Source organism: Dendrobates tinctorius, unplaced genomic scaffold (genome assembly GCF_039654945.1).
Source record: "Dendrobates tinctorius isolate UK_male_01 unplaced genomic scaffold, ASM3965494v1 ptg000011l, whole genome shotgun sequence".
Classification (NCBI taxonomy): Eukaryota; Metazoa; Chordata; class Amphibia; order Anura; family Dendrobatidae; genus Dendrobates; species Dendrobates tinctorius.
Window position 1 is genome coordinate 102,099,467 of NW_027361679.1, and position 12,406 is coordinate 102,111,872.

Genomic DNA, 12,406 nt, shown 5'->3' on the forward strand with positions numbered 1-12,406 from the left:
GCGGTGTTTACCCTTAGTTCTATTTTTGACCAAGACCTAGCCAGATACCTGTACTTTTAACGTACTTGGAGTGAGCCCTAGATCTAACCCTTTCTCCAGAAAATCTAGTACCTGGGCAATATTTGGATGGGCGGGGTCAGGGGCCCCCGGAAGGCACTAGGAGGAAAATTTTTTCCATAATTTGCCGTAAACTGCATTTGTTACCGGCTTTCTCCTTTTTTTTGAAGGGTCCGGATTACTTCATCCGACAACCCTTTGGTCTTCAGAATGTGTTGGCCTCAATAACCAAGCTGCTAGACATAACTTGGTTGGGTTCGGGTGTAGCAATGGACCCTGAAAAAGGAGGTCGGTCCTTTGGGGTAGAAGCAAGGGACCTTCCTGGGCCATGTCCAACAGAGCGCTGTACCAGCTTCGTCCTGGCCACATAGGAGCCACCAGGATTGCCGTGACTCCGTCTGCTCTGATCTTTTGTAAAGTTCTTGCCAGCATCGAGATTGGGGGAAAGGCGTAGACTAGTCTGAAGACCCATGGATGGGCAAATGCATCCGTCCCCCGGGCGCCGTACGTGGGACTGAGGGAGAAATAGGTCGCCGCTTTTGTATTTTGCGCACTCGAACAGGTCGACTTCTGGGTCTCCATCTCGAGGCTAGAGCCTGGAAGACCTCTTGGTTCAGACACCATTCTCCTGGATGGACGTCCTTCCTGCTCAGGAAGTCTGCTTGGATGTTTTCCGATCCTTTCAGGTGTACCGCGGAAATAGATAACAGGTGCTTCTCTGCCCAGCGGAAGATCCTTGTTGCTACCTTCTTTAGACTGGCGTACCTCGTGCCCCCCCTGGTGTCTGAGATATGCCACCGTGGTCACGTTGTCGGAGTATATCCGAACATGATGGTTCTTGACAAGGGCTGATGCGGCCTTCAGTGACACTTCCACTGCCGTCAACTCCCTTAGGTTCGAAGATCCGGATCTTATGTTCTGGGGCCACTGCCCTTGGAAGTATGAATCCTCGACCACGGCTCCCCAGCCTCTCAGACTGGCATCGGTACATAATATTTTTAGAGGAAGCTGATCCCAGCTTACTCCCCGCCTCAGGTTTCGGTAACTCAGCCACCACCAGAGGGTCGATTTTACATGTTCTGGAAGTGGAACCCCTTTTTGATAGGTTGTTTGGATACTTCCTCGCGTTTATCAGGACGTATGACTGGAGGACTCGCGTGTGAGCTTGTGCCCAGGATACCGCCTGAATGCACACTGTCAGGGAACCCAGGATAGACATGGCGTCCCTCAGCGTCTGTGTCCTTTGGTCTCTGAACCGGATTATTCTCTGCCGAAGGTCTGCTTGACGATCTTCGGGTAGAAAGGACGTCCTCTTCTCTGAATCCAAGAGGATCCCAAGGAATTTTTTCCTCGGGGAAGGCTGGAGTACCGACTTCTGGAGATTCGGTATCCACCCTAGGGTTTCGAGTATCTGTAGGGTTCTTGATACGTCCTGGTTCAGCCGGGTTACTGATGGAGCGACAATCAGCAGATCGTCTAGATATGGCAAAATACATATCCCCTGTAGCCAAATGGAGATGACTGCTTCTTTCATGATCTTCGTGAACACCCTTCGTGCCGGGGATACCCCAAACGGCAGTTCATTGAACTGGAGGTGGCTGATTCCTTGGTCGTGGGAGACCGCGAACCTCAGGAACTTCCGGTAACCTGGATGAATGGGAACGTGATAATACGCGTCCCTTAGATCTATTGTGGTCATCTGCCAGCCTCGTCCAATAAGAGGGATCGCTGATTTCACTGACTCCATCTTGAACCTTCGGTACTTGATGAAGTGGTTCAGGGGCTTCAGGTTTATGATGAGCCTGTGCTTCCCTGAGGGTTTCTTTATCAGGAACAGGCGAGAGTAATGTCCTCTGCCCACCTCTTGTGGAGGTACATACGAGACCACTCCTTCCCGTAGCAGCTCTTCTATTTGAAGCAACAGGACTTTTTGCAGACTTGGGGACTGTGCCGGGGTAATTCTTAGGGCATGTGGGGAGGGGGGGGGGGGGTGCTCGAACTCCAGTTTCAGCCCAAACTGTATAGTGTGCAGGACCCACTGGTTCGAGGTCGTGGCCTGCCATTGGGCGAGAAACTGAGTCGACCCCCGACCCGGGAGTCACTGCTTCTCCGGGGGCTGCTGCTGTTGGGGCACAAGGATGTTTCTTCCTTTACCCCCTTTCGGGTAGCTCCATCGACCCGTCTTGCCCTTCCCTCTGAATGACTTCTGAGAGGTCTGTTCTCTTGAGGGACGAAAAAAAAAATGCCTTTTGGTGGATTCCTGATCCGGCAGTGACTTATTCTTGTCGGAAGCCTTCTCAAGGATATCATCCAGGACAGGCCCGAATACGTGGTGCCCCTGGAAGGGGATGGCACCGAGTTACGTCTTGGAGGTGATGTCGCCACCCCATGACTTCAGCCACAAGGCTCTCCTGGCCGAGTTTGAAAGGACTAGGGACCTTGCTACCACCCATACCTTTTCTCCTGAAGCATCAGCTAAATAACCTTTTGCCTTTTGGAGGATTGACAGGGAGTCTAAGATTTCCTCTCTTGGGGTACCCCCCCGATAGATGGTCTTCCAACGTCCGTAGCCAGAAAAACAAAGATCTAGCTACGCAGGTGGATGCAATATTTGCTTTGAGCAGGTTCGTAGAAGCTTCCCAGGACTTAAGGTGGCTTTCTATTTTGCGATCCATCAGATCCTTCAATTGGGAAGCATCCTCAAAGGGCAAGGACGTCTTCTTAGTGACTTTAGACACTTGAACGTCTATCTTAGGATCTCCCAAATAAAACCATCACCCTCTAGGGGAAACCGATTTTTTAGCTCAGAGGGCACAGTGAGTGCCTTCTCGGGGGAGGACCACTCCTGAGCTATTAGGTCCTGAATCACCTCATGAACCAGGAAACCCTTTCTACCTCTGGGTTTCAACCCTCCAAACATCTCATTCTGGACTGAGAGCTTGACCTCCTCCTCCTCCACTCCCATGGTATTTCTTACCATGGAGAACAACTACTCCATATCCTCAGAGGAGAAATAGTATTTTTTTTGCATCATGACTGGAGGTGGACGTGGAGCCCTCATTTTCCCCAAATATCCTCCGATCCTGAGGAACGGATTTCTCCCGAGTCGGCTTCCATAGGTGCCCTTTTCCTCTTTTTTTGGGTAGGGCCCTGGGCCACCAGGGTCTGGGCTGCCATGGAGGTTTGAACCTCCTGCCTAATTAGAGTTTTTATGCTGTCAAACAGGGAGGGTTGCTCGGTACGCAGGATATTTTGCGTACAAGATTGGCATAACTTCTTTTTGTAGTCAGAAGGAAACCTGGCACCACATATACCACACTTGCGTGGGTTTCTAAGGGCAGAGGCCTTGTCTTCCTGCAAGAAGAAAGAGAAGGCTTACTCAGACCTGTGCCACCAACTTTTTGACAGGCAAGGGACCGGCCCTGCTACTCATTGTAGCAGGGGGAACGCTGGGCTCCAGAGATGCTGCAGTCGAATGCTTCCCACCATCCATGTCTGCACACACCACAGAGACACTGCGCTTACCTGGAGCTGTGGCACCCTTTCGTGGGTGCTCCTCCTTCCCCCCCCCCCCGTCCCTGGTGAGGAACATCGTTCGACCCCCGCTGCCATTGGACTCCTTTCCCGGTCCCCCGGGTGCGTTTCCCCCTCATAGGACGCCGGGGGCCGCTAACCGGAAGTGCGCGTCACCGCTACTTCCAGTCGATTGCCCGCCCCCTCTGATGCGCGCGGCTCCAATGCAGCGCTGGGAGAAAGGAGGAAGCCGAGGAGCTGTGCAGGAGCCCGGCAGGCACCATACCGCCCCGCTTTACCCCGGAGGGCGCGGGAGGGGCGGTCAACGTCCCGAGTCACACCGACGGTGGAGACGGGAGCAGCACATGGAGGAGAGGCGAACCCCCCGACCTCGGCTGCCCAGCTTCGTGAGTACATAGGGGCTCCGCTCGCTGGCCACGGCAGCCCCTTGTGACCTCTTCATGCCCCGATAGGGGACAGGAAAAACACTGAGGTAGCAGGAAGGGGAGGGTTATTTAACCTCTGTGTTCCTGTCCCCTATTAGGGCGGGGAGACAACCTCCAAGGTGGCTGTCGTGGAAGGAGACTAGAGAAAATGAGAAATCGCTGGTCAACTTTTAACCCTTATAACTTCCTAACAAAAAAAAAAATGTTGGTTCCAAAATTGTGCTGATGTAAAGTAAACATGTGGGAAATGTTATTTATTAAGTTTTTGTGTGCCATATAGCTGTGATTTAAGGGCATAAAAATTCAGAGTTGGAAAATTGCGAAATTTTCAAAATTTTCGCCAAATTTCCGTTTTTTTCACAAATAAACGCAAGTTATTTGAATGAAGTTTTACCACTGACATGAAGTACAATATGTCAAAAGAAAACCATGTCAGAATCAGTGGGATCCATGGAAGCGTTCCAGAGTTATGACTTCATAAAGGGACAGTGGTCAGAATTGTAAAAATTGGCCCGGTCATGAACGAGCAAACCACCCGTGGGGGTAAAGGGGTTAAAGGGAATCTGTCGGAAGGATTTCCTTCCTCGCCCAAATTATTTTTGTACTTGCAGGTCTTTCACAGACAAGTCTAGCAACACCTTTAATTGGCCAGTGTGCTTCTCCATTACTGAGAAGTTAGGGTATGAATTGGTATGTAAATGATGCTGTAGCTCTGAAGTCTTTGTCACTCCAGCTCTATTCAGCAAGGTCTCCTTCTGCTTGACAGACAGCCTCTTTGTTGTGTACCAAAAGTCACCACTGATCACTGGTCTTTCTATGGTAAGCAGCAGCGCAGGTGCCCCTGATTAATTAAATCACATATTGGCACAGCAGACAGGCAGTCAGTACCCCCGACGAAGCCAAGCGCGGGTCTTTCCACTCTGCCTGCTCCACTCTACATGGGTTTTATATATCGCTAATGTGAATATGTGCTGATCATTGTAGGAGGCCATTTCAGCCTATACCTTTCCCTACATAGGTTTTGTATATCGCTAATGTGAACATGTGCTGACCACTGTAGGAGGCTATTTTTGCCCATACCTTTCTCAACATGGGTTTTTTTACATCGCTAATGTGAACATGTGGTGACCATTGTAGGAGGCTATTTTAGCCTATACCTCAGGGGCTTTAACCATGTGGGTTATTTGTATGCTTCATGTGTATTTTTGAAGCAGTGCAATATATGTTCTTAAAGGGGGTGATTTAAACCGCTTGCCTCTAATATATTCCTTTTTATTGCATTCGGATAAGACACTCCATGAGTTATATATCTCTATCTGTGGTGACTTATGGTATTAGTGTTAACCCTCTTTTTAGGTAATGAATTTATTGTCCACCGTTATTACACAGAGTGTTTTCTACCTTCTGCATTGTTAAATATTTTTATTTGAGGGGGTGTATTTTTTCACACTCTGGTATGCTGTTTACATGGACCTAGGGTCATTTTCCCCATTGTGGAGTGTTTAGCGGTAGGTGGTTTGCTCCATTATGAGCTTTGCGCAATGTATATATGTGTCATATGTTTGACCATTTTTAAAGTTTAACAATTTTTTGTATGTTTTTCTGTGTTGAATAAAATTTGAATTGTTTATGCTATCTCCTGCCTAGGGTGATCCCCTGCTTTGTGGCCTATTTCTTTTTTGTTAATCACTTACTCTGCTATAGGTCTAGGTTGGATCGCCTTAATAGTTCGGTAGTGCCCCCGTTTCTGCTCAAAAAACGCTAGTGTGAAACTAGCCTTAGTAGCCCATCCATCTTACGTTCCAGAGGGTCCTTCAACTGGGAGGCATCCTGAATTGGTAGGGTGGTCTTCTTAGCTACCCTAGCAATCTGCATGTCCATCCTTGAAATTTCTGACCAGTATGAAGCTGTTTTGTAGTCTACAGAGAAACTGTCCATCTCTGATGAGGTGGTCAACCTCTTTTCTGGGGATTCCCACTCTTCTAGGGTCAGGTCCTGGATATACTTATGAATGGGAACCACTTGCTTCTTAGAACGGAGTCCCCCGAACATTTATTCCTGTACCGTCTGGGCCGTCTTCTCCTCCTCAATCTCCATGGTCCTCTTTACTGCCGTGAGGCGTTCCTCTATATCCCCCGAAGATAAGCAATATCTCTCCTGCTGGGAAACCTCTGGGTCTAGGAATAATTCGTCCTTTTCCAAAGGCTAGTCTGGGATCGACGCTTCATCCTGAGAGTCATCATTCCCTTCTTCCTCTAGATTAAGCTTCCTCCTTTTTGCTTCTGGAGGGACACTAGAGAGGGTGTGGCTGGGAAAGGGTGGCCAGGGAGGTTTTAATCTCCTGTTGGATTAGGCCTTTAATCTCTTCCATCAAGGATGGTTGCTCTTCCCTGATGACTTTCCCCGTGCAATCTTTGCATAATATCTTCGTATACAGAGAGGCCAATTTTTTTTGTACAGGCTGCACATCTCCGTGAAGTCTTGGACTTGCTTCCTGATGCAGGTTCCTTGTCCCCTTACAATAAATGGCAGAAGGAATCATAAGATTCTACCCTTCACCAATTGGACAACCAATGCCAGAGCACTTACTGGGACCGGGATGGTGCTGGGATCTGCAGATGAGATGAAGTTGACATCTCCATGCTGTTTTTAACTCACAGTGGTCCTACCTCAGATGTCTTCCTGTCCGGGGCTCTTATATAGGCGACCGGACTGAAGCACCTGTCCTCTGATTAGGGGACTTCCTCCCTCCGATGAACAGGTGTGGAGGCAGCCCGCCTACACCATCCGCTCTGTAATGCATCATGCATTCCAGCGTGGAACACAAAGGTTCTCCTTGTATGCTGAAGCCAGCCGGTCTGATGTCACAACCTGCCGCTGGCTTCAGACCTCAAGTCTTTGCGTGCGTGCGGCACGATATGCTGGCCACAACGCCGAAGGAGGAGATGCTCCCAAGTCCCATGGAGATGGGAGCAGTGCTCGGGGAAGAGAGGTATGTCTGCTCCCCAGCTGCCCCGCTTTGAGTTTTTTCCCTGGTGACCGCTGCCGGCACAGTACACCTAGGATGACCTCTTCATCCCTAGTAGGGAAAGGAAAGAACACTGAGGGGGAGGATGAGGGAGAGGTTACTTAAACTATGTCATTACCTGTCCTTATTAGGAAAGGGGTAACATCCTCCAGGGTGTGCTGTCATGGGGGGGGGGTTACTAGAGAAATATTCCCTCAGGCACAGTCTCCTGAAATAATGTTCCATATCACTGCAGAGTTCAGTTTTATCTAGGGCCTTAGTGGGACAAAAAGAGTCCTCTAGAAAGCATGGCCAGCTCCACTTTTATAATCTGGTTTATAATCTGAGAGACTGATGACATAATTAGATGCTTTTGTGTCTGGAATGGAGTGGTTGCCCAAGTTGTCAGGTTTTGGCTTTGTTTTGTATCTGTTTGTATAGAGTCCTGAATTGAGGCGCAATCTGTGTAGTTTCTTTTCCTTGCTATGAATCAGAAAGGTCCGTAGAGTGTTGTAGTATTGTTGTAATTTTTGCTGTGTTTTCTGTAAGTGTTTCCCTCAGGGTTTCAAATTTCCCTTGGACTTTACTCCTTATGCTGTAGCAAACATGAAAAAGGTGGTTTCTTAGTCTCTCCGATGTCCTGTGACAAAGATTTTGTGCATAATGGATATTGTAGGTATGAAGAATTGGGTCTGTAATCCAGAGTCCTTTGGGAATTAGATTCTCCTTTTTGCATTTACGGTAGATAAGAAAAAAACGTCGCTGTCCATTTGTGCATGTTTCTTCAGAAGTGGCTTTAGTTCCATAAAGAATACGGTACATTCTGGTATCCTCCATTTTAATACAGGAAAGATGCATATCTTTGTACCGTGTTAGCCAGTAGATGGATATTTTTCTATCACTCTCCCATAATGATAGTTCTACTTCACGTCACATGTCTTATCTATTGCATTTTTTCTGTGTTGTGTAGTGCATAAATATGTGATTCTTCAGATTTTGTATTAGTCAATGCCTGATGAAGAGACCTGAGTAGTTTTGAAAGCTTGCAATTTATATCAAACACTGAGGACTCTCAATTCTGAATATTTTTCTATCTACTGGTTAACACGGTACAAAGATATACATCTTTCCCCTCCCATCAGCGTCAGTTACGGCCCATGAATCCCGTGCCTGCGCCCTGCACTACCGCATCTTCCCTTCTGTGGGCACTGCATTCAGGAATCTTCTTCTGCGCCGGCGACTTTCGCTCCAGTGATCTCAGTTGTGTGCTCCGATAAGGTGATCTCCCCACTTCCTCCCTGCATAGTCATCGCCATGTATACATGGTTCCTAGTGATGACTCTGCAGGGAGGAAATGGGGAAAGCCTATTATCAGGGCACACACAGGAGGTCACAGTGACTCACCGGCGCCTGCGCAGAAGATCCCTGAACACAGTGCCCACAGAAGGGAGGATGAGGTATGCATTTCTGAGGGAGTGTATGGTGCAGGATTCTGGGGGCCGTAACTGACACTGATGGGAGGGTGGTAACTATTACAATGACGACAGGAGGCAGGAATTTCTTCCAGGCATAAAGAATATAATATTTCGTAGCAACAAGACCATTAATATGGAGGCATACAGGTATCCATCACCTGAATGTCCATATTAATAGGTCATATACTTCCCTTTTCACAGATTCCCTTTAACGAGTTTTAGAATATATCAGATTGTAATTTTAATCCAGTAAAAGTCTGAGATAAAGAAAAAAATAATTCCTGGACAACTTCTTTAAATATTTATCTTTACCACTTGGCTCGATAAGCATATCTAATTCTGAGGTTTCACCTTGCACAACAGTTGTGATGTTCATGACAATTTTAGAGCTGCCATTATCTTATAGGTTTATACACTGCTAAGCACGTCCAGATAAAAGCAAAAAAAAAAAAAAAAAATCAGAAAGATCCTGTTATTCAGATTTGAGAGTTGGATGACGTACACACTGTCCAAGAACTTACTTCAGCAAAGCAAGGAAAGCGGCAGGTTCAACATCTGGCAATTCAATTTCTGTTGATGTTGTAGCCATGCCACCATTAAACATGGCATCAAAGACTGCACTTCCCACTGCCAAAACAAACCTAAGAGATACAAAACATGCAGATTAATACACATCAAAAAGAGATTTACGTGTTAAAACCCACTAAAGGGAATTTTGCACCTGGTTTTTCAAATGTAATCCAAGAGCAGCATGATGTATTAAAAGAAATCCTGATTCCAGTGATGAGTCACTCGGTGGTAGTGACAGAATCACTTTTCTCTGCAGCAGATCTAGTAGTTCTCTAAATGCTGAGGTCTGTATAACCCCGCCCACACCACTGATCGGCAGCTGTGTACTCTGTGCATAGGTAGAAAGCTGCCAATCAGTGGTGGGGGCGGGGTTATACAGAGCTCATGAATATGGAGGACTATATGGCAGCAGGTTTACTAGTCCTCTAGTGATAAAATCAGTTTTATTAGGAGGAGATTATTAAAAACTACAGCAATTAGCCCAGTAAGTGATGCATCAATGAAATCAGGGTCTCTGTTTTGACATTATGCTACTATAAGATTAGGTGGAAAAAGTCTTGTGGCAGTTTCCCTTTAAATAGAGGTACAGCACACAATCACACATATGCAAAGGTTTACATGCCCACAAGGTGAACAGTACCATTCCTTCATTTTTTAAAATACTAACTATATCTTGTTTAACTATTCAAGCGCATGGTATGTGAATTTATCAGAAATGGCAAAAAGCTGTTGCAAATGTCTCTTTGACCAAGTAGTAACAGTTTTTTGTACACTTCACTAAAGGGTTGTTCTAGTACTTTTAAAATGATGACCCCACCATTTGGGGTAGGTCATCTGATCGATGAGGTTCAGACACCCATCACTGCCAACGATCAGCTGTTCTCAGTGCCGGCAGCAGCCAGAGCTGAATAGCACATAGGCTTCAAGAGTGTAGTGGCCGTTTGCTGAATACTGCAGACCGAACCCATTTTCATAAGGAGCAGTAGATGTGCAGACCCCATAGTGGCCACGGAACAGTCGTAGGAGCTATTCTAATACATTCAGATGCTGTCAACACTGAGGATCAGTGGCAGTGACCTCACCAGCTTCTCCCTGTCCACTGCCCTGCAGTGACAGGACTCTCCCTAAAAGTGGCTCAATACAACAGAATTTTTTTTTTTTTTAAAGGAATTTTATTGTGCAAACAAAAGGTCATAAAAAAATACGTCATTAATAATAATCTTTATATAGTGCTAACAAATTCCGCAGCGCTTTACAGTTTTGCATCGCTGACCCTGAAGGCTCACAATCTAAATTCCCTATCAGTATGTCTTTGGAATGTGGGAGGAAACCCACGCAAACACGGGGAGAACATACAAACTCCTTGCAGATGTTGTCCTTGGTGGGATTTGAACCCAGGACCCCAGCGCTGCAGTGCTATCCACTGAGCCACCATGCTGCCCTTTAGATATGAAAAGTGGGATTTATTGTATAAAAAAAAAAAAAAAAAAATAGTAAAATAAAACTAAAAACTATACACATTTTGCATTACAGGGTCTGTGAAAGACCAAAATTACAAAGTTAGCAGGCTGCTTATCTGACGGACGTCAAAAAAAAAAAAAAAGTCATGTTGCCTAAAACGTGAATAGAAGCAACAACTCATCTCACAGGAGGTAAGCCCTCATCTAGAAAAGTCACTGGCCCCAGAAAATGGTAACAATTTTTTTTTTTTTTTTTTTTTTTTAAAAGGGGTTACACTACTTTGACAACACCAATAATGCCATGTTCCCCTGTATAAAAAAAATATCAAAAAAGATACTCACCTTCCATACCAGTGGCTTTTCAGCAATGCTGGCGCTGGGTCCTTCAAAACACGCAACACACTGGCTACAGTGCTCACAAGAAATAACATTCAGTCAGCCACTGATGGGCTGCAGCGCTCACACCTTCCTCCGACATCAGTTTCTTCTGAAGCAAGGCTGCACCCCATTAGTAGTCGCTGATTGCTGTGTCACTGGAGCACCGGGAAATCAGACGCCAACATTGCTGGAATAGCATCGGTGTGTGAGATGAATATGTTTTATTTTTTTTTCATTTGACACAGGGGAATCTAATATTTAAGAAGGTGGTGTACAAGTAGTAGACAACTCCTTTAAGTGTGCAAATCCTAATTCCTTCAGCTTGAAGATGTAAAGTTACATGAAGAGATATTATGAGCAAATATAAAACAAGAATTTCTGAATTGTATTTGGTAGTAGACAATTCCCAATTGGGGTGTGTGTCCACGGTCCGGATATGCAGCGCTTTGGACACAGCGGATACCCACTCCGCCCAAAGCGCAGCCGGCTTTTGTACGCGCGGTGATTCTGGATGTGTTCATTGAACCATGCGGAATCACTGCATCCTATTCATAGACTGGGTTATTTACCTTGCAGAGACGGAGTGTCTCTGCAAAATATACATGCTGCAGTCTATAAAGACGCGCCGCACGTCCGGTTACGCACGGAAGTCAGATGCGGCCGTGCACGCATAGTGGAGTCGGGATTTGATTAAATCCCCTCCACTATGCTGTAACATCTGGATACTGCAGATTGGACGCTGCGGATGTACACAGCATCCAATTTGCAGCAAATTCTGAACGAATCCTGAACGTGCAAACATTCTCTTAAAAGGGAATCTGTCTCCCCTTTTTAGAGATATCATATGATATCATTCAATTGTGTGTCACATAAGGATTCTCTTAGTACTTTTGCTTCCCCCTGACCCCGCACCTTTCATGCATAAATACCTTTTTTATATCGGTTCAGATGTATGTAAACTGCCACGGTCTGGTCCGATGGGCGGGGCTTATTCACCTGCTCCTCCCCCTCCCTGTCTTGCTCTACACAAGAAATTCGTAGAGCAAGACAGGGAGGGGGGGGAGCAGTTGAATAAGCCCCGCCCAGCAGCAGTTTACATACATCTGAACCGATATAAAAAAGGTATTTATGCGTGATAGGTGCAGGGTCAGGGGGAAGCAAAAGAGAATCCTTATGTGACACACAATTGAATTATATCACTATATGATATCTCAAAAAAGGGGTGACAGATTCCCTTTAAAAGCAGGCACAGAATCCACTTTAGCTCCTTCCTGATGGGGCTAATTTTTGTTTTTCCTCCTCATTTACTTGTGTTCTGTATGGGAGAGATCATAGCAGTTGGTCTCCTCCGCCAACTGAGTCAAAGGCAAACTAGAGCTCAACTGCAGAGGTAAAGCCTGGAGAAAATGGCCAGAAAAGGCGCTATTCCTCATGTACACACATGACAGCTTATTCCAGGAACATGTCTGCTCATACCACAGCTCCTGGGTAGGTGAGGGA

General features: G+C 46.4%; 1 protein-coding gene across 2 annotated transcripts in view; it reads right to left on the minus strand.

The window, feature by feature from the left end:
• BTBD2 (BTB domain containing 2) overlaps window positions 1-12,406 on the minus strand; it is a 109,118-nt gene that overhangs the window by 68,761 nt on the left and 27,951 nt on the right. For both annotated transcript variants that reach the window (XM_073545590.1, XM_073545581.1), the window contains exon 2: window positions 9,020-9,139. In XM_073545590.1, the coding sequence (XP_073401691.1) occupies window positions 9,020-9,139 (120 nt within the window). The remainder of the gene's footprint in view (window positions 1-9,019; window positions 9,140-12,406) is intronic.